This window comes from Pseudoliparis swirei, chromosome 10, assembly GCF_029220125.1.
Source record: "Pseudoliparis swirei isolate HS2019 ecotype Mariana Trench chromosome 10, NWPU_hadal_v1, whole genome shotgun sequence".
NCBI classification, from domain to species: Eukaryota; Metazoa; Chordata; class Actinopteri; order Perciformes; family Liparidae; genus Pseudoliparis; species Pseudoliparis swirei.
The window spans coordinates 10,879,866-10,905,457 of record NC_079397.1 but is presented as its reverse complement, the minus strand read 5'-3'; the positions used below and the strand labels follow the sequence as shown (position 1 = coordinate 10,905,457).

Below are 25,592 nucleotides of genomic sequence, written 5' to 3'. Positions count from 1 at the left end.
TCACGACTTTACAGGAACAGTGTTGTTCCTTAATTTCATTGACTTCCACCTCGACCGCCAGGTGACTGGGATCTGTTTTCGCTGCTGAATCCGTTTGACATCATGGATAAATCCTTCAGAATCATATTGTAAACACTTCTGTCTCTTTTTATTGTTGTTGTTTTTGATTTTTCCAAAATGAATATCATATTGATGCAGGGAGTGCAGTTAGGGCTCCATGGTGGATCTAAGAGCTTGACAGAGTAGAAGTGTGGGGGCTTCTACCTTTCCAAGATCACTAAAGTGCTTCATAAAATCCCACATGGTGGCGCTATTGCATTCAGATCAGCAAAAAAAATTAAGGATTTGTTTCCTCTAAATTTGATTAAACTCTTTCATGAAGCAGTGCACAAAACAAGGCACATTTAAGAGGAAGAGATGAGATACAACATCTGACAACACACATGTGCAGTATCTTCCAAGATAGCGTTATGCTAATGGTGACACATGTCAGCACTATGCACACGTCCTGTGTTGAAAGGTCATACATGTAATGCATGTTTTTTTTTAAAGAGACCAATGATGTGTTACACATTTTTTTGCAATCCTCTCTTAAAGTGTATAAAAAGGGCATGAGCTCACTGTTAATTACTGCAGATGGAGTCAAAGCCAGTATGAGATATTATAGGAATAGCTCCCTCTCCCTCCTCACTCTGTATTTGACTCCTACACATCGGTATCAACAGGAAAGAGGCAGCCAATGAAACTAATTGGGTGGTGTGTGGTTTATGAAAAGAACAGCCTGTACTGAGCCGAGCTCCCTCCCACTACTCTCTGACTGGCTGGCTCCTGCGTGGTCTGCTTTTCTTCTATCTGCTGTGATTGGATCCAGGGAAAGCCAATAACTAAAAACTCCCCCCCCCCCATCTTTTTCCTCAGGACATACTCTTGTTGTTTTCAACTTTGGAGGCAGAGCTGGCTGAGACCAACCAGCACAGTCAAAGCCTGCTCTCTGCTGCTGTGTTTGCACTCAAGACGTACAATTAGTCCAGCCACACACATACATCATTTTATTATTTGAATAAATAATACTAAGTAGGAAATATTAGTAGGAAATATAGTTCCTATTCACAACGTATGGGAGTGGTGTATAAATGCTTTTGGTAGTTTGGTTTTCAGTAATAAATTCTCAGCTGGATTGAATTTTTTTAAATGTATCACTTTTTAAAATGAACCTCACTTGAACCTCAATGTAAAACATGACAGACATTATGTTTTCTTTAATTATATTATGTGTGCGATTAGACTGTGGATAAGTTATGGACTAGTTACCGGTCTTATCGGTGCTGTGTCATTCCTCAGACTGAAGAAGTCATTAAAACGCTTTAATAAAGGTGGTGTATCTCCATCAGCTCTTTGTGTAAGCAGTAATAATCACTCCATGATCATAGAGATTATTTTTGCCGTCTACCAGTTTACATGGGCGGATCACTTTAAACCTATGTGTTTGGTAAGAGTGGAGTGGTTGTGTGCTCTTACTATGAAAAATAGTGAGCTCATGCATTTATTACACCAGCGTTGCCTTTAATCAATCAACTTGCCCATTGAAGAGAAAAAGTACAAAACACAGGATATAAAATTGATTATTAGGCTCAGTTTTGCAACAGTTTATTTCTCTTAAAAACAATAATGAAAATATATATTTACAAAAATGTTGCTTTGGGAAGCTATACATACACCCACAACAAAAAGCACAACATAAATAAGTTAGTATAATTTTTTCAGTGTTTTTGAAAAAAAAAGAGGGAAAAAAGGCACACAGGTACACTTCAACGTTTTACACCAAATGAGGCAGTGTCACTTTCTTTTTTCTGCCCTCAAAAAGGAGAAATTAAAAATAGTGCAATTACATGTTCCACATGAATTCCACACCACACATCTTTGATTCACATATTTGCATAATAAGTAGCCCTGTAGTTTTAACATTATTTTTTTATCTATGTTAACCTGGGCTACACCATTTATTACATGGGGCAGATTATGTGACCCAAAAGGCACACAAATAGGAATTTACCTAATTCAAAAAATAAAAGCTAATTCTTAGGATTATTAGCAAATACTGTTAAAATTTGGTTGGATATTGCTCAGCAGTTTTGCCACCCACCTCCTTCCCCTAACCCCCGAACAAAAGGCAAACACTTTGGTTAAAAAAAACAAAACGAGCTTCTTCTTTTTTACTAAAAAATTATAAAAATAGTCAAATACAAATTGGGAGGGGGATGTGCATGTAAACTTTATCTGTCATGGCTGTTCGCAGTTAGATGGAGCCTCAACTTACAGTGTGGCCATCTGAGCCTTCAAAAACCAGATATATAACACTGGGACAAATAAAGCCGTAGAAAAAGACATTTTGTTTCCACACAACCCTGACTTCTGAAATCTGCATTTTTAACTTACATCAATTACCTGAATGAATGACACAATATGACCACTTTAACAAAATAATATTTCTCTGTCGGAAATTGCACTGCAAGTTCCCGAGTCAAATTCACACACTTATCAAAATACATTTAACAAAAGTATGAAAAGCATATTATGCTTTGTTGTTTATGTGCTACATCTGAAACATAGGTAGTAGATAAAAAGAAGAAAGAAAAATGAGCAAAAATCCATTTGCACACTGCTACATTGTCTGCTGCTTCTGAGGCAATTTAATTAAAAATGAGTGCCAAAACTTGATAGTGTACATATTCAGTGCTTGTGCAGCCTCTCCTCCTCCCTTCTAGAGGAAAAGACTGCTTTTATATGTTCTCTCCCATCTGTCAGACGGCGAGAACGGCTACAGTATTCCACCAGCAACAGGTCTCCCCGCTCTGTGGGACATGAAGAGGAAACAGGCTGTTGAATGGTGCAATTGAAAAAGCAGTTGCTCATGCTTGATATCCCTCATGCAGACACACACACGCGCACACACACGCACACACACGCGCGCACACACACAGAGGGTGAACAGTCATAGCACGAAGGGCTTTAGTATTTTAAAATACGAGATACAAGCTTGAAGGGCTGATGACGTGTAAGTGCCATGCACGGGCAGCAGTGTGTTATTGCAACACACACTATGCGTGTCCAAAATAACACGTTGGAAACGTCATCACTAGCCATTCAGATGACTTCCTAGCAGCGGCTGGTGGAGAAGTGAGAAAGTAGTGATTTTCTAACCTAGCACTGTTTTTCACTGGACCTCCGCGCCCTTGTCCGGCCTGCTGGGACTCTCCTCCGCGGCTTTTACCGCCTGACTTCCTGCACCGTGGTCTTCATCATCATCACCATCATCGCTGGCATGCGACCTTTTACTCTGAGACTCGCTGGAGCAGGATCCTGGCGGACAATAACACACACATAGATACATATTAAAAAAATAAGCAAATAGAAAAAGGTCGTCGGGCTGTTGTGTATGTAGAGCTGCACGTGCCCTTTAAAAAAAAGCACCTGATATCCTCTGCAGACAGAATTATAGCACAGCAGCCCGAGTTCAACAATAATAAGTGACAACAACAGTGTCATTACTGAGCGCGACGTGCATTGCCAGCCTCCGTATTAACGACATTAAATGACTTTAACGTCTGTAATGAAATCACCCCCTCCCTCCCCACCCCACACACTCACACACACTGTGCTCCTGCACACTTATATTTGGGGGTTCCACCGGTCGTCGCCGCGGTTGAACCCCTGACACGACCCGTGCGTCGCAGCCCCAGTGAGTCGAGGCAACAACAACAAATAAAAATAAATACCTGAAGCTCCCGAGCCCCTTTTCCTCGTCCCGTCGCGGTTTGGTTGAGCCGCCCGCCGTTCGCGCCTCTCCCCGGCGGCATCCTGCCGGTCGTCACCGTCCTCTCGCCGGGGCCGCAGTCTCCCGTGCGGCGGTCTGACGTAAAACTCCGGTGCGTCGCGGTCCTCCTGCCAGTCGTAATTGCGCGGAGAGAGCGGTCTTTCGGCGACGGGGTCGAAGTTATACGTGTCCTTAAAACCCTGCACATCCTCCCGTATCAAAGCCTCCGCATAACTCCGTATCTCCTCCGGGTCGGGTCGGCCGAAAAGGTTTCTGCGGACCGCCGGTCTGGCGGCGTCCGGCTGCCGCGCCTCCACCCTCTCCACCGTCGGGCTCGCGTTGGAAAGGCGAACTTCTGACATTTTGTTGCACATATATGACAAGGGGAGGGTGGGTGGGGGGTGAGGGGGTGGGGGGTGATACACAGACAACAAGCAAAGCCCCTTTAAAAAAAAACTACTATTTCCTAAGTAGTAATCCTTTAAATCGCAGTCACGGGGGTGATGCGTGCATAGTCCGCGCGTATCATCCAAAACACGTCCGCGCAAAACAGAAAATGGATATAGAGCGTCTCCAAGGGCGCAGGGGCGTTTAAGAGAGCCACTCCTGTCAAGTCCGTAGTAACGCTGATGAAAACAACAAGTCAAGTCATAACAACCAACATGGCGTTAGATGGGAGCAATGAGTGAAGAAGAAAAGTTAACATCAAGGACTATTTAAACAGAGGAGGCGATTCATTGGTCTGCGCACAAGGACCGCCCACTGAGATCTCTTCAAATCAAACAGGGGCAACACGGCGCTGGATTACATTACCTCTGCACATGAACATGACCCAATTAATCAGTTTGATTAGTTAAATACTTAAAGAAGAGAAATAGCAGAGGTTGTAGTTGTAAATGTGTTTATTTTCATTAGGTTAGACAATAACTGCACACCTACAGGTCAAACACATCATTGGATTCCAGTCATTTGTTTGTATGTGTTAATGCAGCGTAACTTATCATGGATAAAAACACTTTTTTTTAAACTGACAATGGTGGAAACAGCTTCATCTCACTGCAGGAGTTTACTGGGAGGTCTTGCTCCAGGCTGGTAACACTATCACAGGAATTCGTCGTCAAATGATCGTGAGAGCGCAGACAGATATCACTGCATGATCCCATTTAGTGTCACATCATAGCAACATGAATGGAGTGTGAATACATTCAGTAACACTTTCAAGGCCATTGGAGCACAATGAGAAACTAAAATGAGGTCTTATGCAAGAAACCCACAACAGAAAGAAAAGGCCCACATCTGCCTCCTGGCATCCAATGACGTCGGCGCCAGAGCAGAAAGCCTCCGGTCATCGTTGGCACGGTGCCTATCGCTGTCAGACTTTGCCAGCGGGGCCAGTTTGTGTGCATCACTGTTTGTACTTGCTTGTGTGCGGTGGGAATATAAAGAGGAACAAATTAGTGCAGCTTTAAAGGAAGAACAAATACACCTTCTGGTGGGGTTTGCATCCTCACAAATATTGACTTATCAAATTGGTTTCCTGTGCATCCCAGAGCTGCATAAGAATCCGAGCTAACAAACTGAGTGAATGCATCTTCAATAGAAAGCCCTCCTCGTGCCCAGGAGTTCACGATGTCCCAACTTAAACTCTACGGCGAACGTCGCTCTGCATTCCTCTGCACCATTTGCCAGAAACAGAAAATCACTGGGCCTTAAAGGCCACGCTGTTTCAATTAGGCCTCGAAACGTCAAACATCTCATGATGAAAACCGCGAGGCCATCCGTTATAGCAATGTTATCGCCCGGATCACACTTATTCCATAATGTGTTTATGCTGCTGCAAACTGTGCACGGTGCTCATGAGGCATCCCGGGGATTAAAACTGAGTTTGACCCAAACGATTCAATGACCAGTGTAGAAGAGGGGGCACGAGAGAGACCACTTGGGTCAGCATACGGTGTGCTTATTTTTTTTTTAAACGACCAATTGGGAGTAACTGTTTAACACAGCAAATTATGCAACTGTAGCAGATTCTGTCACTAAAGCGAACATTAGTTACACATTGACTTTGATCCAAGAATTAACAGTCACAAATAACAGAGAAAGAGAGGTCATTGTGTGTATCTTCTGAAAAATAATGTTTAAGATTACACAGACAAACTATTTTTTGACTTCACAGAAGTTAGCAGTGCACCATCTGACCATGGACACAGAGAGGGAGAACAGGGAGATCATTTGTCCTGTGGATGTTACCATATGCTGAAAAGTAATACACATGTATTGTCCGTAAAAACAAATAGGTGTTTGAATATTGCAAAATAGGAATTATTCATCAAGTCAAAAGATAAATTCTAGGTGACTTAATTAATTTTTCACATTGCAAGAGCAGTGGAGAAATGAATCGTTTTTTAATCTACCCGGAAACTGGTCTTGGATAATGCAATTACTTCCACATCTCATCTTGAGCTTTAATGGGAGGTTTAAACGTTTGTAGGGTGAATTGGGCTCAGCAACCATTGGGCCAAAAGGAACATCATATACATCCGTGATCATTAGCAAACATTTTAACAGTTTTGGGGGTTTAACAGGACATTTAGAGCTACTGTCGGGGAAACTGTGCTTGTACATGAGAACTAAAGTTTAAATTCTTAGCCTTTTTCACTTGCTGAATAAAAAGACTTGGAAATAAATGATAACACCTTGGAGGCTAAAACAGCAACCTCATTTTACTGGACAAAAGCATTAACTTGTATTGTTCCAATGGGTGCTGGTCTTTTTCTTCTTCTCCATATGCTGTCTCTGCAGCGTCGTTCAGGATGAGTTTGATGAACAGTGCCGGTGAAGCGCATTATGGACCTCTTCTTGTCCGATGTCACGAGGTGGCAGACTTGCAGACCTGCTTCTTCTTGGCCGGCTCAGACTGGAGCTGAGGTGGGAACTGCTGCAAGTGCTTGTTCACACAGTGCATGCAGAACCTCACGGCGTAGAAAAGGCTGCAGTCCTGAGAGAAGAGACATCAGAGTCCATCAACACTCGATTTCCACAGAAGCAATGGCCGTTTAGTCACATGACGTTCACCCGGCACGTATAAAGTTTGTGTTTCGAGGCCGAATGCACATGACGCTTGTAAATACATTGTTAAACTTTCAAGGCTATTGAAGGACAACAACAATCAAATGAGGTCTTACGCAAGAAAACACATAAAGGCACACATCTGCCTCCTGGCATCCAATGACATCAGCTCTTTAGCAGAAAGCCTCCCGTCATCGTTGGCACGGTGCCTATCGCTGTCAGACTGCAAGTGGTGCCAGAGGTGATTTGTGTGCATCACTGCTTGTAATTACTTGTGTGTGCACGCTTAGACTAAAAAAGGAGAACAAAGAGTGGTGCAGCTACAAAAGAAAAAAAAAAATACACCTTGAAGTGCGCCACCATTTCCCTCTTGTGGGGTTTCAAGTTTGCATCGTAACAATTATTGACTTCAGAGTGTATTCTGTGTTCTTTCCAACACTTCAGTTATCAAATTGATTTCCTTTGCATCCCAGAGCTGCATATGAATGTGAGCTAACTGAGTGAATGCATCTTCAATAGTAAGCGCTCCTCGTGCCCAGGAGTTCACGATGTCCCAACTCGAACTCTACGGCGAATGTCGCTCTGCATTCCTCTGCAGCATTTGCCAGAAACAGAGCTGCATAGGAATCCGAGATAACTGAATGATGCATTTTCAATAGTCAGCTAATAGTAAGCTCTCCTTGTGCAGGGCTATACCGTGGGGTTCAAAACTGAAATGCACATGCAGTTCTAACCAATAAGCACGCTCCTGAGTTTTTGAAAATATTCAATTACAACTGTAAGGCTATTAAATCACAACGAGACACAAAAAATAAGTTTAATTGCAGAAAAACAACACAGCATTAATCTGCTCTCTACCAACAAAGCTTTCTGACCTTGTTGTCGATGTCACGAGGTGGCAGACTTGCAGTTCTGCTTCTTCTTCGACAGCTCAGACTGGATCTGAGGTGGGAACTGCTGCAAGTGCTTGTTCACACAGTGCATGCAGAACCTCTTGGTGTAGAAGATGCTGCAGTCCTGAGCGAAGAGACAAGAGGCCAGCATCAACGCTCGGATTGCACAATGGAGGTTTAGTCACATTTAATGCACGATGGAAAGACTATTAGAGAAGCTGGAGCAGCGGATTTCAGCGACATGGGTCATGAAGTTCACCCAGCACGTATACATGTCACAAGATTGGAGAGTCATTTGAGGAGAACATACAGCCAGTGGCCTACAAGTGGCAGGCAGTCACGGGAGCTCAGTGTGGGTGTCAAATCCGAAATGCACATGCAACTCTAAATAATGAGCACGCTGTAGATGAGGACGCACATTTGATCACATAATGGTGCAAAAACAGACCGAAGTAACTCAATGAGAAAACAACTTACCGATCCGACACAAACACACCTGTTGCACAGGCTGCAGGTAGAGCCCAAAACAAGGAACTTCTCCCGGTCCGGACTGAAGGGGTCCTGAGTCACGAAACACTCCTCGAGCAACCTGTTTGGACGAGACAGGCAGACATTGAAATGGACGCACACCTCACGTGCTAAACTTGTAACGGGGGGAATAGCTGTAGGTTAGTGAGTGTAACGTCGTAGGAAACGTGTCAACGAGCTAGCAGCGTTAGGTTTAGCACAGCTAGCTCCAGAGCACGACGAGGAGCGCGTGCTACATGTCCACTCACACAATGGCTCTGGTGTTTGGTGGTTTCTGGCCGTAGTAAGTAAACGGGCTGCTTAAATCACACAGCTGGCATGTGAATGTTTTTTGACACGGCTCGCTTGTAGCTCGATCCATTTTTCAACGCAGAGGAACGGAAAAAAGGGTCACTTCCGGGTTTTGGTGTGGCGTCCGGCCATGTTGTTTTATGACGTTTTAGCGCCATCTAGTGGACCGGGGCTGCAACATGTCGAGACTGCTTCAGGTGGATACTGCATATCAATTCAATTGATCACATCACAGTATTGGGATGCGTCAAACGAACTTGGGTTGATATATATTCTTATTGAACATATGAAAGTGTAGTGAACCAGCCGAAATTAGTAGCATGCGTTGTTTGCATAGGTACAATATTATCCTTAGATAACCCGATTTTTACAGCAGACCTCAAGGTGCCGTTAAAGGAAAACGCACAGGTGTAATAATTACATTACTGGCTATTAGGACACTTAAAGCTGTCATTAGTATTATTAGTTTCACCTGTGCTTTTCCTGCAATGACGTCTCAGAATATGTTTAGCTAATGAAGTTGAACAAATATTAGGTTGGTCAATAAACCAGGGTATTACAAACAAATTAGTGTGTATATATATATGTAAACATACACATATATAATAATAAACCACATCAAATAATTAATTTAATAGAACCAGCAAATATATTTTTATTCTGACAAGAAACAAGTCTTTCAATACTACATCGGGAGGTGAAGTGTAACACAGAAAATGAGGCAATTAGCTCCTCTTGAGGCCTGTTTTACTGTCAGCAGACACTTTCATTGTGGCAACTACAATTTTTTGATATTTACAAAATAGCACAGAAACCAGTTGAACATGATTGTGTTTGTCAAAATATTCACTGGCCAATGAGTCTTAACTGCACGATTTGTACAAGAAACCCCCTAGGTAAGGAGTGCTGTGCTATCATGTTTTTTAGCAGTAGGTTAAGGATTACAATAAATATAATACACATGAAATTATAATATTTTCAAATGATGTCTGCTTTGAGTAGAATACAGGTGATTTTAGTAAATTCCAGGCTTTAAATGCATCCTTGTTCATGATTCATGATGTGAGAACATTCCCTGATCCAACACTAAACAGATGTTTGTTTAGTTGTGTAAATGTATAAGTTGTGTTCAGCGTAGAGGAAATATCAAAATCCAGCATTGAAACATTATGGCACATTGTGAATACTGATGCAGGTGTTTCTTAAACAGCTACTTGGCTGATTTAAAAAAGGTACTTTTACACAATGAAAGTACATAACAAAGCTGAACCTAATCCAATAGAGTTGAATTAACACATCACATGCACTAATTATCCAAAACAGAAATATTATGCAACATTTCAGTTACCTAAAGGATTAAATTGGTACAACTTTTAACTTTTGCCACAATTAAACTTATGTTCAATATTAATATTTAGCATGACTGCAGCAGCCATGTCCAGGTATCTAGAATATGTGTACATCCATTTTAAATGTTATGCAAACTTGAAAAGTGCTATTTAGCCTTTGATTAGTCTGAAAAAAATAAAAACTGGCATCCAGGACCCAATCCGTAGCAATTGTGCATTCTCAAATCAATGCAATAAAAAAATATCTCTACACAGCTATGGCGTAAGATCAAAAAGTTAGTTCCCCAGTGTCCTCATCGAAACAGCCACGCCACCTACAAAAGCTGCCTTTTCACTGCAGATCACAGCCGTGTGCACCCTCAGGAGCTGCACAATATGCTATTTACAGGACAGTGATGTCCAAGATAGTATCAGTAAATATTTATGGACACCCAGTTTTGAGTGGCGTACATAAATATTCAAATACATGTCCCCATTTATGACCCTGTACCATGTACTCAGTACATGTCCCTGTATATCTCTTGCAGGAGCGGGTGCAGCGACGTGTCCTCCGTCATCTTGATTTGCTGCACCAACTGAGCATGCTCGGTGACCAGCTCCCGGAGGTCGGCCAGTTTCTGCAGCAGTCTAGGGAAGAGGAAGTTGTCGTCCGGGTGGTTGGCCAGCAGGTGGAGCCCGAGTGCCTGAACAATGCTTTCCTGCAGCTGCTCTACAAGAGGCACGTCCACCAGGCCTGGGCGATCTGGAGGGAAGGGATAAAAGAAACGTGGAGGAGGATTCAGATTGATTTGTGCAAATTTACACCCTTTGTGCACTTCTAAATGATCGTCAGTTACCTCCGCAGCAGATTATGGCAGCCACGAAAAGGGCCAGGTCACTGTCGTCCAGCTCCAGGGAGTTGAAGCGTGTAGCAAACTGGAATTTGGGCTCCATCATGTCGCTAAATGGCCGCCGGCGGCTCTTGAGGAACTCTCGGGTGATGAAGCCTCCTCCACGGGCCACCAGGAGGCCGTCTTTGTTCATGCAGGAGGCCAGGAGGGTGAAGAGTGCTTCATAAACGCCATACTTCAAGAGAGTCACCTAAACGTGCAGGTAAGAAGGCCACAGCAGGACTCAGATGTGCCTCCAACAGTGGTTCTGTGTCCAACTACTTTTTCCACATCAAATTCCAACATAAACATAGAAACTCCTTGATTGACGTTCAGTAAAGACTTTTTTGAACCCACTTATCACATGGAATCTTGGCAGACAGATACAGCACCACTGAACTCACCTGGTCATTCAGATCCAGGTTTTGGAAACCCGGCACCGCCTTGGCGAACTCCGTCAGCTCAGTGACCGTCTCCACCGAGGTGCTCTGGCAGCAGTGGAAGAGCCGGGCTTCATCCTCACACTGCTGGAGTTCCACACACCCGGTGGCCAGAACCACCTCCCCAGCTTGAGGGCCGCTCTCGGGCTCCGGACTGTCACCGTTTAGCACCTGGGCCGCTAGCGTCCTCTCCGCCAGCTGGAAGGTCTCCATGTCGTGAATGATGAAAGGCTGCGGGGGGGAAGCCAGAGGAGAAAATGCCAGTCGGCGAGGTTATTCCATCTAGTGGAGATGCATAATAAATAACTTTTTTGTTTTTACTTTACCGGCTTGCTGGTCTTCCCGGTGAGTATAAGCCGGGCTTTCGCCTTGTTCATGTTGAAGTTCTTCATGTAGGCTTCGTGGATCTGCCCCACCAGAGTCTTGTGGTCGGTCAGCATGGGGCTCGCCACCTCTTTCTCCACCATCTTGCATTCTGCCTTTAACTTCAGCTTCTCCGCCTGAGGCATGCGACCAAACCGGATGGCTGTGTGCGTAGAAACATTCATTATTAGCAATGGGTAGAACATTTTTCAAAATAGCAGCCGTCTAATTCAGACATCTGACATGACGGCAAACATGCATGTCAGCTCTGACACGCACAACTATTTGCCTCCAACAGATCTGGTGCATTACGTTCTCTTTCCTCTCTATAGAGGACAACATGTCGTCCTCTTCTCAGGTTTCTGAATGCTCGGTCTGCGGTGGGAGGCCATTGCATCAAACCCGATGACCCTTCGGCAGTCAGTGCAGTTGACTGGCCAGATGTGGAGCTATGGGGCCTGTGCTTTGTCAGTGTCAAGCAGGAGCAGGACATTGTTCGAGAAAAGAAAAAAAAAGCCTTCAATGTAGAAGCACATTGATTGGAGCCAAACCACATTAGGACACGGACCGTGGTGTCGACTGAAGACGTGGTGAGCAGCGTTTTATGGAACTACACTCATGACACATACTTGCAACTTCATCGGCTATCGTCAATTGAGCCTCTACACAAACACACACTTTAAAAGCAAGGCTTTTCTGAAAGATAATGTACACATATATTTTTTCTATCTCTTAATTAAAAGTTGCATTCAGAAGAAATAAAAACACACTTCTCAAATATGTATACCCAGTGGTTTTTCTGCGAGATAATAACTAATGACTAATGACCCGCAGCAAGATAACGCTGTGCAGCTAATCTTCATGACGCTGCTTGTGCTCCTGTTGCAGTACATTTACTGTACATCCTCTGCTGGGCCACTATCCTCATCCTGCAACTGTCACTTGAGGCTGTTAAGCAAACATTACACAGAGATGCTTGAAACTAAGTTGCAGGTTTACCATTGTGGGACATGCCCGCAGAGAGGCACTTGTGGAAGCGGCAGTACTGGCACTTGTTGCGGTTCTTCTTTTGGATTTTGCAGTTGCGTTCACACTTATCGTACTCCAGCTTCAGCCTGATGGTCCTCCGGAAGAAACCCTGGTGAAGACACAACACATGCGGTCATTTGGTGATATTGTATATACTTTCTTAAGTCACTTTCTCTTGCATATACTTTCTTAAGTCACTTTCTTAAACTTCTTAGACCGTTGCACTGTTTTGCACTGTTTTGTATTGTATTGTGTTGTAATGTATATTTTGTGTAAGCACACAGAGTCACTTTACCAAGTCAAATTCCTTGTTTGTGAAAACTTACTTGGCCAATAAAACCTGATTCTGATATGATCAGATTCAAGTCGACAAAAAGCCCAAAAACTAATTATTGTGGTACTTCAGCCCATAAGGTCAACCCTCCTGATGAGTATCTATGATTTGTACACTCCCCTTTGGCTTTATTGTCAACATTAAAAAGGAGCATTAATATAGCAGCAAACTACTATGAGAGATGTAAAGATATGGTTAATGTCTACCTGAGCAGAGAATGAAGTCACTCTCAGTCTCACAGAGCGTGCATGCGAGTCCCCGTGGGAGGCCGTCACCGCTCTGCACTGAGCCCATACGGCGCTTATCGCTGTTCACGCCATGCCGACCCAGGCCGTTGTCGTGGAAGCGTTGCGGTCAGGTAAAACCTGTTATTCTGGTGACGCCGTTTGCTGCGAGCCGACACCGTGTGGAGGCAAGCCCCTTCAATCATAGCTATGCTCTGAATTTGGAATTTAGCATCTTTAAACATCACGTTGGAGAATAACTGGTTTTCTACTTCACAGTGCAAGGAGAATGTTTAAGCAACGTACACCACCAGTTGTTATCGGAGCCAGCCTACATCTTACTCTACGTGCACTTTACATTTTAAACCCTGGTAGGACGGGTGTCATTACACCACATCTAGAGTTGACTGTCGTGGAATGACATCGATATTTAAAGCGCGATATGCTTCAGGTTGTATAGTATTCTCTTCCCTTTCTAAAAGGACAAGACATCTTGCAGCCCTGCGACTCACACTGGGATGGCTACAGGGCAGTGGGCCAACAGATGCTTACAGATGTCAAACTGACGCATGCCAAAAACATATAATCCTTTGACCCACACACACACCTATGTGCATCACTAAAGTTTCAGTCAGAACATTCCTCCCCTCCATCGAGAAGGCAATACAGATGTTCTGGCAAAATATCTGGAGGCACATGGTCACGCAATACGCCAGCCATCATTATAAAAAGGGCTCATCTGCCTTCATGTTGAAGACACGTGGTTATTATACGCCTCACATCACTGTTTGTGGTGTTTTAAACCATGAAAGAAATATCTAGTTTTGCGGCGAGCGCTGGATGTGATAATCGTGGAAACGCAGAGGGAAGAAATGGGCAGGGCCCGGCATTTGATAGTCATCAAAAATACTTCACAAAACAACAAGGAGGGGAAACCAGATGTGTGCAGCGTGCATGTCTTTGCTCGTCTGTGTACGGGTGTACAGACGGTGACACAACCAGTACTTTGCTTTGATATATCGCTGCGAGTAAAGACAGAAGCAAAGAGAGGTTTTGTGCAAGGCTTTCTTTAGGGCACATGTCTTTTAGTGAAACAAAGAAAAGTTAATTCAGGGATCTTTGTGGCGCACCAATTCAAAACTAACTTCCATCTAGTAGGCAGGTTGAGGTGTTGTGATTAACCTTCCCATCACTGAAGGCTTTCTTTGATCGTCCTGCTCAAGAAGCTGGAGGGAAGCCATGCCAACACGGGGAGAAGATGCAAACTCCACCCAGAAGGACCGCCCAGAATGGGATCCGAACCCATTGCCCTCTTGCTGTGAGGTAACAGTGCTAGCCACTACACCCCCGTGCCCTCTAGACATCCCAATACAAATGATCGACCGCCATCCCTTCAGATTCAAGCCCTCGCACCGTCGTACGACAGCACATTCCAGCCACATTCTCCTCTTGACGCGAGGTGTTGGAAGTGATACGCGGAGTGTGCGCTGCGACTGCTGCACATCAGAAGGCAGATTTTTCCATGACGTCACAATATCATCAGTCAGAGCATTTTTGGAACAGAGTGTCAAACTACTCTCCTCACATGTGCAGCGTCCAACAGTTTCAGTGTCCCTACTTTAGAGCGGCCGACAGGATTTACAGTAGTTTGTGTCGGTTCTGATGAACGATCTGTGGCCCGTAAAACTCAAAGCCTGCAGGGAGACAACATGTGTGCATTGTGCAACGGAAGGACCATTTCAGATCGTCCAAAAGGTCTCCGAAGGATTAGAGTGAAATCAAGGCACATTGCCTGTCCAGGGAGAACGCAAGCAGGCACAGTCACATGCGACAAAGTCATACATAAATAGCAAACAAAGGCTCAGATTAGCAGCGGCAACCTGCCGCCGGCTGAGAGAAGTGTGAGACGGCCACAAGCTCACATGACGTGGCAGTGATGATCCTTTATGCGTTTAACACACCCGGTGGTCTCAGTTACAAGTCGGACATCGCTGTACTCCATAACATCTCAAGTCCAGTCGGTCAATACCTTTACTAGGATTGAAACATGTTTTTTGGTTTGCATATTTTCTCAAACTAAATCTCTCATCAAATCCAAAAGTCGACAGTAATGATTTAGTACCGAGCACAGCGGGGCTCCGTGTGCCAGAGCTGGTGCGCACGAACGTCACTCAGGGGTGGAAAGTCACGGCACAACGTCCCCGACCTCACATGACCTGGCTGCGTGTCTCAGAAACTTTCCACTGGCGCCAGGTCAGGCGCCTCCACATGCCGAGCTTGTTTTGGGTGCGTGCGCGTTGATATACACACACACACGCACACGCAGCGCTACGCCCGCTTTAGTGCCACACGTCTCACCTTGCAGCCCTCACAGGCGTGCACCCCGTAGTGGAAGCCCGAGGCCTTGTCGGAGCACACCCGGCACTCCAGGTTGAGGGGTCCGGAGCTCTCCTCTGAACTCGGAGCTGCCGCGCACACCCCCGACGACGGACTGGAGGCTGGGGTCAAGGTGTCTAGAGAGAGCAACACACAGAGTGACTTCACTGGGCTAACCTTTGAACACAGTCAGACAGATCAATGCTGACACATGTTGGTGAAATATTCTGCTTTAGGCATAGTTGAAGTTTTGGGGAAATGTGCTTAATCACATAATTAGATGTGAAGATTGATACCACACATTCAGTATGACTCGCAACAAACCAACAACCAGTTAGCTTAGCTTAACAGAAGCTAATGTATTGTATGGATTCAAAGAGACATAACATGTTAGTTAGTGAACTTTAGATTTAGGTGTTCACTGTCAGCTAGCTTTTCCAGTCTCTAAACTAAGCTAAACTAACCGGCTGTCAGGTTAGATTCATACGTGTAGCAGCATACGAATATAGAAGTGGCCTTTAAACTTCTCCTCAAACACGTGGCAAGAAAGTGAATAAGAGTATTCCCCTAAAAGCCAAATATTTCCTTAAAGATACTCTTCTATATTATAGCTAAACTAAATCAACCTGCACTGTTTTCTTACAAGTCTCAATATCACGGTCTTGCGAAATTAAAAAGGCCAAGCATGATTTGTCTACCTTGATTATTTTTGACGGCAACTATGACAGTTACTGTGGCTCTAAGAATAACTATTTTATTTGCGTTACAAACATTTGTAATACAAAGAAAACATATTGAACAACAAAAAGGACACAAACTACTGATCTATTGTTGCATACAGCATTATAACATCTTATAAGCGTCTTTGTGTACTAGAAAAGCACTATACAAGACTAAATTATTATTATTATTATAACAACGGGCATTTAAAACCAATCAGAACTATTTTGATATTGGACTCTTAACAACCAAATTAACCATCACAATGATGGCAAAAAAACAAATATCTGTTCAATAGATCAGGATGAATTCATTTGTTTTCCTTGATGGAAACTGAGGATTTGTGTCAAACAGGCCACTTGAGACTATTGGGCAATAAGTAATGAGGCCTTTTTAGTTTGTGTCTCCATGAAATCACAGGAATGTTGCTCAGGAATTTGGAGACGACATCATGGAGAGAAAGGAATCCAATCTTCTGTAATCAGACATGCAGTCTCTTACAAAATGCCTCTTTAGGCACAATGGAGCCAAAGGCTCAAAAGGTCAGTGTTGGAACTTTTTAACATGACTGATCACGTACCCAGCGACAACGTCTTCCCCTTCTTCCACCCATGAGGCGACTTGACGACTCACCCAGTGCAATGGAGCTCTCGGACCCCGAGTCAGTGCTCTGGTACACCGGGAAATCAAATTCCAGAGTGTCTCCTCCAATAGACTGGGAGATGTCACGAAGATCCTCCATCAGGTCTCCACACAGCGGACTGTCGAGCAGGGAATCCCCGAGAGGGGACGGGGGGCTGAAGAGATCCCTGGCCATGGTGGAGATCAGGCCAAACCTGGGAGGAACGGACCCTCACTCACCGGACTGTGATCAGAAATGAGAGAGAATAAGGACGAGGACAATGGGTGATAATGAGATTGGAGATCTTGAGGCAGCCATTACATTGGCTGCATGTTTTTAAGAACAATGCCCAGCTCTGAAAACCCCGGAGATTGGTTGAAAAATTCCTACGCAAATCATTAAAGTCCAACAAATGTTGACCTGAAATGTAGAACTCTGGACGGTTTACATTTCGTCTTACCATCAGTTCCTTTTTTACCACTGGCTGTGTCCAACGTATCCACATTCCTCGTGTGGACCAGGCTAATGATGCTTTTGGGAAATGATTACATATGTCTGCTCAGTCGGGAGCTTTTCCGAGAACAAGCCATGTAACTTCTACACACTTAACTCTAAACTCCCTATGTGTGACGGCCTGATGTTCTTTAACATGTGTAAAGATTTCAGCACCAGCAGCATGTGCATCACGAGGTTTAACATATCCGTTTGCCTTGCTTGGGCCTCGTTTATCCTCTTTCAGATAAAACATCACAAACATGAATGCATCGAAGTTAAATGTCATGAAAGCACGAATCGCGGGCCGTCATGCAACGGGGACAACTACTGTGCATCTAACGCAAGAGGTAAGTTCATCATGTGAAGGTGCTTTTTTAATAAGTGAACAATGCCCATAGAGTCAGCAGTGGCCCATTATTCACAGATTAAATTCCAACCTTTCCAGCCAACGTACACAATCTGCAGTTCGGTCCAAAGCTCTGGATCTGTTTTATTAACTGAATAAGGTGCTCCAGAGACTCAGCGAGTAGATACTGTGCATCAAAGCTTTGAGGGACTCTCCCTCTCCGTTACATTTCTTTTGACAAAGAGTTAAGTGTCCATCTATCTCTTAAAGTATGTGTGTGTGTGTGTGTGTGGGGGGGGGGGGGGGGGCTCACAGCGGGGCGAAGGACATCCGGTTGAGCCGTCCCACCACCAGTGCTCGTGTTCAATAACGCTTCCCCCAACTTCTAGAAACTCATCGCGGCAGATGTTGTTCGATAGATTATAGACTAGGATTTAACACATGCTGTAAATCCTCCCTGGTTTGGTAATGGTGGGAACGTGAAGGTAAAAAAACAGACTAACTGGAATCTGCCTTTTAAAAAGAAAATAAAGACAGGATTTCAGCTTTATGGCCATTTATCCATTTGCATATAAGGAATTTGTCTCAATGTACAGACACACAGAAAGAGAAAAGACAGTAAGAAACTAAAGTAGAACAAGTAAGCATAAACATTTAGCTACTATGTACACTGCACGTATACATGTGTGTATATACACACACACACACACACACACACACACGCGGAGGTGATTGTGCAGTAGGACAGATTAATTGTTCATTGATCCAAACAAAGTGATCCTATCTATGCAGACATAGATCTCTGATCTAATGTACAGAGCTATCCGGCTGGCGGCCTCCCAGACCTCAAAGTCAAATCTCAGTTTACACAGCTGCTTACATCTGGAAGGCCGGCATGGGAAGAAAAAAAGAGAACACTGGCTGCCATGAGATTGTGCAACTTCAAACTATCGCCGTTGAGAACTCAGACTTTAAGTGGTTGAACACGACAATTTGCTCTCCGAATCTGTGCATACAGGCCGCGAAGAGGTGAACGATCGAAGCCTGTTTGTTCACGTTTACAGTCTGAGGGTGGCAGCTTCTCAGAGGACAGGTCTGGACAGTGTGCCACAGTCGTTTAGGCCTCGGGGGGAAATCACAGTGTCAAAACCCTCGTCGCTACAGTACGTCGTGCCGTACGAGTTCACTGCAGAGACCATACAGACGGCAGCATCCAGCATATGTCTGACTGGTCTGTCGAGCTGCGTTGCAATAAAAACAAAAATATTATTCTTCATCAAAAGGGGCAGGTTGTGAAAATGCGTTTCATTTTGCAGCGCACTGACTATCATTTATACGCCAGTGCATTGAGTTCATCCTTAAACCCGTTAAGCTCCCACTGCATCTCCAGCCATGGATGTCACTTTAACATGACTAGGAACTTTGAAATGAGATGTTTGAGTGTTTGATCGTACGCCTACACATGGACAGGAAAACCGCCGTTTTTACATTATTTGTATTCTTATCGTCGTGTTCACGAAATATTTGGGTTATATCCAAATTACTCAGTAATATATCTGAATGTGGCGTGCCCAAGGCAATGCACGTCTATTTGCAGAGCACATTTCATTCACAGGAAGATCAAAGAAGAAAAATGACAGGTAGGAGAAAAGTGCATAAATAAATAAGGAAGTTTAGGAATAAGCTGCTAGGAGGAATACAAGAGGATGAAAACAAATAAAAAGAATAAGGATAGTAAGAACATGTTTTAAAGTAGTTGACAGTTGGTGGCAATCTGAGATCTTCTGGCAGTTTGTTCCAACAGTGCAATAATATCTAAACGCAGCTTCACCGTGTTTTATCCCGAGTCGGGGAACAGGTAGGAAACCTGATCGAGATGACTCGTGGGGTTTTGGTTCAATTGTTCATCCAGCTGTTGGAATGGAAAACACATTGAAGCTTCAAGACTATTGGAACATAGTGAAGTTAAATGTAATGCTCGACCTCTCAGATCTGGATCTTGTTGGGCTCTAGGACGGTACCTGAAAGACAGACCCAGTTTCTTTACTCTGCCAAGCAATATTTGATGATGAGTCGTGTTAACGAAGCAGCAGAGTTCCAAGAGCAGAAATGTGAGTCTGTGTTTCATCGTACGTCAATAAAAACTTTAGGAGCAGTCTCAGTGCTGCAAGGTCAGAATCCAGCCCGGAAGACATCGAGCCCAGTGGTTCTCCATCGAGTCAAGAACCAATCAGACCAAGGAATCTAATGATGTGAAGCTGGGCTTTTTAGAAGAAGCCTGATCCCTGCAGTTGTCCTAGCTTTAGGGAAGAACTCTTTGCTTATTTTCAGCAAATCAGCCACCAAGCAGAAGTGACAGAATGTTCCACTTTTTAAAAAAGGGATAATTTGCATTTACAGGTTTAGTTGTTGGTCCGTTTGTCCTATTGTGTGACTTTGGTCATTTCAGATTCCCTAAAGTCAAACAACAACAACACAAATTAATTAACCGATTGAGGCAGCAGTAGATCAGCAACTCCCGTCTTCTGCGAGGTCAAATCACCGCTTGGTCAATGGAGCCATGTCATAACGTACAAATGTAAAAAACACTAAAGATGATGCTCGGCTACAGTGAACCACATCCTTTCTGGCCATCGTCCAAAAGGTTCTGGTAAAACACCTGCTCTACTATCCAATGAGAGCCATGTCCGGGTGATGAATATAAAATCAAATTCATAAATGAAAAGTAATTTATTAGTAATGACTGATTTGAAAATGATCCCACATGACGCCATGCAGCTTTTAGTGGCAAGAAGTAGTGTGGAGATAGCGGACAGTTGGAGAAGAGGTATGAGGTTTAGTGTTAAGCACCGACAGCTGCAGACATCCCAACGGGAATGGGATCAATTGTAGGGCGAGAGGGTCCGGGCTCCACATGAGGAACCAGTCACACTCGCGCTGGGACCCCGGGGACGACAACAGCCCAGAGCCAAAACCAAAGTCCAATAATCAATGGGTGTTTTGGAAGAAAATGAAACCTGCTCTGTAACCAGAGCCGGTTTCATTCACATGATATACTGGAGCCTTGCTGAAACCAACTCTGAACTGGGTTGATATGACTTCGTTGGCTCTTTCATAGAGGACTCTGGCCAAGCCCATGTTTCCCCATCACATCAAACAACCTTGTGTTTTAATTCCCACAGGAACTAAAATTCCAGCCAGCGAGGCTCTATCTTTAGGTCACAGGAGAAGGGGAAGCAGTAACGGAGCAGCCAATCAAGAGAGAAGAAAAAGAAGAAAAATGTACACCCCAAATTCCTCCTTCAGTACCACTTATTCGGGATCAGCTGGTTCGACCTTTCAAAGACCTTTAAAGTCTCTGCAACAACAAAGGTCATCCGTGTGCCTCAAATGTCGTAAAACTAGAGGCCAAAACAAACTTCCAAGTCGTGCATTCCCAGAGGGTCGTGTGCACTGTCACCATTCTGCACAGACAGTGGAATGGAGGTCTATTGGGGGCTGAAAGGGGAATTCATGGCCGACAGAAAGGTGTATTACTCTCAGGAAGAGGAGTTTCTTGACACGACGGGGGTAATTACAAAAGCAGGTGCGGGCTTGAATAGTCAGGAAGTTTACGTGTGGCTCATTCACCACATATACCGGGAACAATCACTCTTCTTCATGCAGGGAATGAAGCAAGCCCACTGCTAGAATGTAGCAGTGGGCTACATAATCTTTTAAGAAAGCCCAATCCACTTAACATTACTTTCTGCTCAGGCGAAATGGAGCCGTACCCCATCTGCCGGACCTGAACAACACAAGTTGGTTAAATCCCCTCTGACAGCAGCAAAGTAAGCGTCGTCCCGTTTGCGTAACGGCCCAGTTTCAAGGATAGTTTATTAATTACCTCGGAGGACGCGATGCGAAGTATTTCCGGAAGCTGCTTGACGACATGAACCCGCTCCGTCCCGGGACGCTCCGCCGCTGAAAGACTCTACGCGTCGCCTCCCGGCGTCAACATCCGCTCAGGCTCCGCAGGAAGTAGCGCCGCGGCGGACGGCGTGCACACTGACACACCTCTGGTTTCAACCAATGAGCACGCGGAGAATTAAAAACGGACCATCTATCTTTTGGGGGGGGGCAATTACTTCCCGGTGGCTCGAGACGTCACCGGACGTCACGAGCCTGTGAACCGGCCACCCATGTCACAACTGTCCCCTAAATCATGTACAGTGATTTACTGCTAATCACTCTCATAAATCACGTGTTATGGCGGATTGATTACAGAAACAATCAATAAAGCGGCCATGTTTCACAATGTCAAACAACATAGACGGGTCTGCCTGTGGAATATCATATATTATATATAATAGCATGTTTTATGTAATGCAGAGCCCGATAGGAGTGTTGAACATACTTTATGTAGCACTACCTGTTTAATATCATATATTATATATAATAGTATGTTTAATATAATGCAGAGCCCCATAGGAGTGTTGAACATACTTTATGTAGCACTACCTGTTGAATATCATATATTATATATAATAGTATGTTTTATCTAATGCAGAGCCCGATAGGAGTGTTGAACATACTTTATGTAGCACTACCTGTTTAATATCATATATTATATATAATAATATGTTTAATACAATGCAGAGCCCTATAGGTGTGTTGAACATACTTTATGTAGCACTACCTGTTGAATATCATATATTATATATAATAGTATGTTTTATCTAATGCAGAGCCCGATAGGAGTGTTGAACATACTTTATTTAGCACTACCTGTTTAATATCATATATTATATATAATAGTATGTTTAATATAATGCAGAGCCCCATAGGAGTGTTGAACATACTTTATTTAGCACTACCTGTTGAATATCATATATTATATATAATAATATGTTCAATAGAATGCAGAGCCCCATAGGTGTGTTGAACATACTTTATGTAGCACTACCTGTTTAATATCATATATTATATATAATAGTATGTTTAATATAATGCAGAGCCCCATAGAAGTGTTGAACATACTTTATTTAGCACTACCTGTTGAATATCATATATTATATATAATAGTATGTTTAATATAATGCAGAGCCCCATAGGTGTGTTGAACATACTTTATGTAGCACAGCTCGACTGGTCTTCAGCCTCCCGAAATTCACCCACACCACTCCGCTCCTCCGCTCTCTCCACTGGTTACCGGTGGCTGCTCGCATCCGCTTCAAAACACTGGTCCTGGCGTACCGTGCTCTAGACGGATCGGGCCCCGTCTACATCCGGGATATGGTCACACCGTACACCCCGGCACGTTCGCTCCGCTCGGCAACAGCCAATCGACTTGTGACTACTGCACCTCGAGCTAATCACTCGAAATCCAGACTGTTTGCTGTCCTGGCTCCTCAGTGGTGGAACGAGCTCCCCACTGACATCAGGACAGCAGAAAGTCTCTACATCTTCCGTCGGAGACTGAAAACACACCTTTTCCGACTATATCTGGATTAAAACACAGATTAGCACTTCAGTGGCACTTAGATAGCACTTACTTATGGTACTTTTGTAGTTCGACTATGTTGAGGAAATGTTACTTCCTGTATTCTTGTTGTTCTTAGTTTGTACTCTAGGTTGTAATGCACTTATTGTAAGTCGCTTTGGATAAAAGCGTCTGCTAAATGACATGTAATGTAATGTAACTACCTGTTTAATATCATATATTATATATAATAGTATGTTTAATATAATGCAGAGCCCCATAGAAGTGTTGAACATACTTTATTTTGCACTACCTGTTGAATATCATATATTATATATAATAGCAGTTTTATCTAATGCAGAGCCCCATAGGTGTGTTGAACATACTTTATGTAGCACTACCTGTTGAATATCATATATTATATATAATAGTATGTTTAATATAATGCAGAGCCCCATAGAAGTGTTGAACATACTTTATTTAGCACTACCTGTTGAATATCATATATTATATATAATAGTATGTTTAATATAATGCAGAGCCCCATAGGTGTGTTGAACATACTTTATGTAGCACTACCTGTTGAATATCATATATTATATATAATAGTATGTTTAATATAATGCAGAGCCCCATAGGTGTGTTGAACATACTTTATGTAGCACTACCTGTTTAATATCATATATTATATATAATAATATGTTCAATAGAATGCAGAGCCCCATAGGAGTGTTGAACATCCTTTATGTAGCACTACCTGTTGAATATCATATATTAAATATAATAGTATGTTTAATATAATGCAGAGCCCCATAGGAGTGTTGAACATACTTTATTTAGCACTACCTGTTGAATATCATATATTATATATAATAGCATGTTTTATGAATTCAGAGCCCGATAGGAGTGTTGAACATACTTTACGTAGCGCTGTAGTGTTCACTCAAGGTGTGCACTTCTATTTGAGCTCAAATTAAGACATTTTCTTTTCTATTTGAGCTCAAATTAAGACATTTTCTTTGTACTTTTACTTCACATTTAAATTATTTTACGTTTTACTCCACGACAATAACTGTGTCTAACCGCTTTATTGGCTGATTAAGATTGTACTCACCCAGTGCTTATAAAACGAGACACACTGCTAATGTGCAAGTATTCTTACTCATGAATGCGTTTGGAATACAAATGTATGTTTATTTTTGATAATTTAAGTACAATTTCAATACTGGGATTTTAATTGCAACGTGGGTGTATTCTTAAATCAGTGTTTAATTTAAGTAAAGGATCAAGATATACTAATTCCACCACTGTGTAAACAAGAGTACATAAATCACAATGAAACTGATATAATCAGTCATAAAATATTTTGCCCATGGTCAAAAAATGCTCTGGCCAACATGAAATATCTAGCGCCATCTACTGCTCAGCGATGTTTCAATCCTCCGTCCTGAGAACAGAATCCTTCCACAGCGAAGAGACAACCAAACTCTCTTCACACGGGAGACGAGTGGGAGGTTATCATTTATGATTCATGTGGGAACCTCAGCACCTGGTCTCTTGTTCCATCTGGAGGGTTGTTCACACTCTGAAGTTTAATCAAGTGGAATACAGATATGAGATATGAGCTTTGAAGAAGTCTGAGATGCAACTCTAACATTTTAAAACCTATGACTACATTGTGCATGTTACAGAATGCTGAACATTTGTCAAATAAAATGCACTCTTTTTTATATACTTTGAATTTTGACTTTGCTCCTATCTGTTATCTGGAAATAAATATTTAAAAAATGTAACCATGTCCATATTGATCCAGGTAATTAACTTATTTCATAAACAAGTAAAACAATTAAATATAAAAAGACAAATAATAACTAGAACATTCTATTGAAAACCGAACATCCAGATGTTAAAGCCTGAGTTACAGAGCATTTTAAGATTCATATTCTTAAATATAATAAACAAATTACAGAAGGCAATAATTACAGAAACTATTCCAATATTAACTATATGTTTACTATTCCACCTCAGTACTCAGTATAAATTGAAAGCATCACAAAGTCATTGTTTGTTATATTATTTCCAATGCAGTCTTTATTTAAGTATTAATGAAACAGTACATCAAAAAATGCACGATACTGAAAATGAAATGAGCAAAGATTACAATGCTTATTGTAATTTGGCAGCACTCACCTATTTGAAATCAAAAGCCAGATTAATTTCTCCCTTTGTAAAAAGATGACAAAGTCATGTGATGTATTGTTGCCCTGCAGGGAAGGTAGTAGATTGTCTAGTTAGCTCCTGATGGGGTAAAATAACAACCCTGAAACCACACAACCTACTACCTCACCCTGGATGGACACCGTCAGGTC

At 43.0% G+C, this 25,592-nt stretch overlaps 3 protein-coding genes across 4 annotated transcripts; all 3 read right to left on the bottom strand.

Annotated features, from left to right (window-relative positions):
* Window positions 1-1,631: 1,631 nt before the first annotated feature.
* On the bottom strand, window positions 1,632-4,491 carry cdkn1ba (cyclin dependent kinase inhibitor 1Ba). Its single transcript, XM_056424934.1, is given in 4 exon segments — window positions 1,632-2,852; window positions 3,202-3,360; window positions 3,777-4,304; window positions 4,307-4,491. Coding segments are annotated over 3 exon segments (711 nt in total). The 5' UTR covers window positions 4,344-4,491; the 3' UTR covers window positions 1,632-2,852; window positions 3,202-3,214.
* Window positions 4,492-4,698: 207 nt separating this feature from the next.
* Window positions 4,699-9,139, bottom strand: cdpf1 (cysteine rich DPF motif domain containing 1). Its single transcript, XM_056424415.1, has 4 exons — window positions 8,553-9,139; window positions 8,254-8,365; window positions 7,759-7,900; window positions 4,699-6,812 (listed from the first exon to the last, which is right to left on the bottom strand). The coding sequence occupies exons 1-3, from the start codon at window positions 8,663-8,665 to the stop codon at window positions 7,772-7,774; spliced, it is 354 nt and encodes a 117-aa protein (XP_056280390.1). The 5' UTR covers window positions 8,666-9,139; the 3' UTR covers window positions 4,699-6,812; window positions 7,759-7,771.
* An 82-nt stretch (window positions 9,140-9,221) lies between these two features.
* LOC130200272 (peroxisome proliferator-activated receptor alpha-like) lies at window positions 9,222-23,397 on the bottom strand. 2 transcript variants are annotated; one of them, XM_056424414.1, is made up of 8 exons: window positions 22,871-23,397; window positions 16,933-17,164; window positions 15,562-15,716; window positions 12,616-12,754; window positions 11,580-11,779; window positions 11,218-11,484; window positions 10,781-11,024; window positions 9,222-10,686 (listed from the first exon to the last, which is right to left on the bottom strand). In XM_056424414.1, the coding sequence occupies exons 2-8, from the start codon at window positions 17,114-17,116 to the stop codon at window positions 10,442-10,444; spliced, it is 1,434 nt and encodes a 477-aa protein (XP_056280389.1). In that variant the 5' UTR covers window positions 17,117-17,164; window positions 22,871-23,397; the 3' UTR covers window positions 9,222-10,441. The 2 variants fall into 2 exon arrangements, with proteins under 2 accessions (XP_056280389.1, XP_056280388.1); XM_056424413.1 differs by lacking the exon at window positions 22,871-23,397 and adding an exon at window positions 21,649-21,771.
* Window positions 23,398-25,592: the final 2,195 nt, after the last annotated feature.

What these genes read in the sequence shown, in the direction of transcription:
- cdpf1 (XM_056424415.1), bottom strand. Translation starts at nt 8,665, where the DNA reads ATGGATCGAGCTACAAGCGAGCCGTGTCAAAAAACATTCACATGCCAG. An exon ending in CCAAACACCAGAGCCATTGT is followed by an intron (nt 8,366 to 8,552) that starts GTGAGTGGACAT and finishes TCGTCCAAACAG; the next exon opens with GTTGCTCGAGGAGTGTTTCG. An exon ending in GGTGTGTTTGTGTCGGATCG is followed by an intron (nt 7,901 to 8,253) that starts GTAAGTTGTTTT and finishes CTCTTCGCTCAG; the next exon opens with GACTGCAGCATCTTCTACAC.
- LOC130200272 (XM_056424414.1), bottom strand. Translation starts at nt 17,116, where the DNA reads ATGGCCAGGGATCTCTTCAGCCCCCCGTCCCCTCTCGGGGATTCCCTG. An exon ending in CCGGGAAGACCAGCAAGCCG is followed by an intron (nt 11,485 to 11,579) that starts GTAAAGTAAAAA and finishes TCCCCCCCGCAG; the next exon opens with CCTTTCATCATTCACGACAT. An exon ending in ACCTGGATCTGAATGACCAG is followed by an intron (nt 11,025 to 11,217) that starts GTGAGTTCAGTG and finishes CTGCACGTTTAG; the next exon opens with GTGACTCTCTTGAAGTATGG.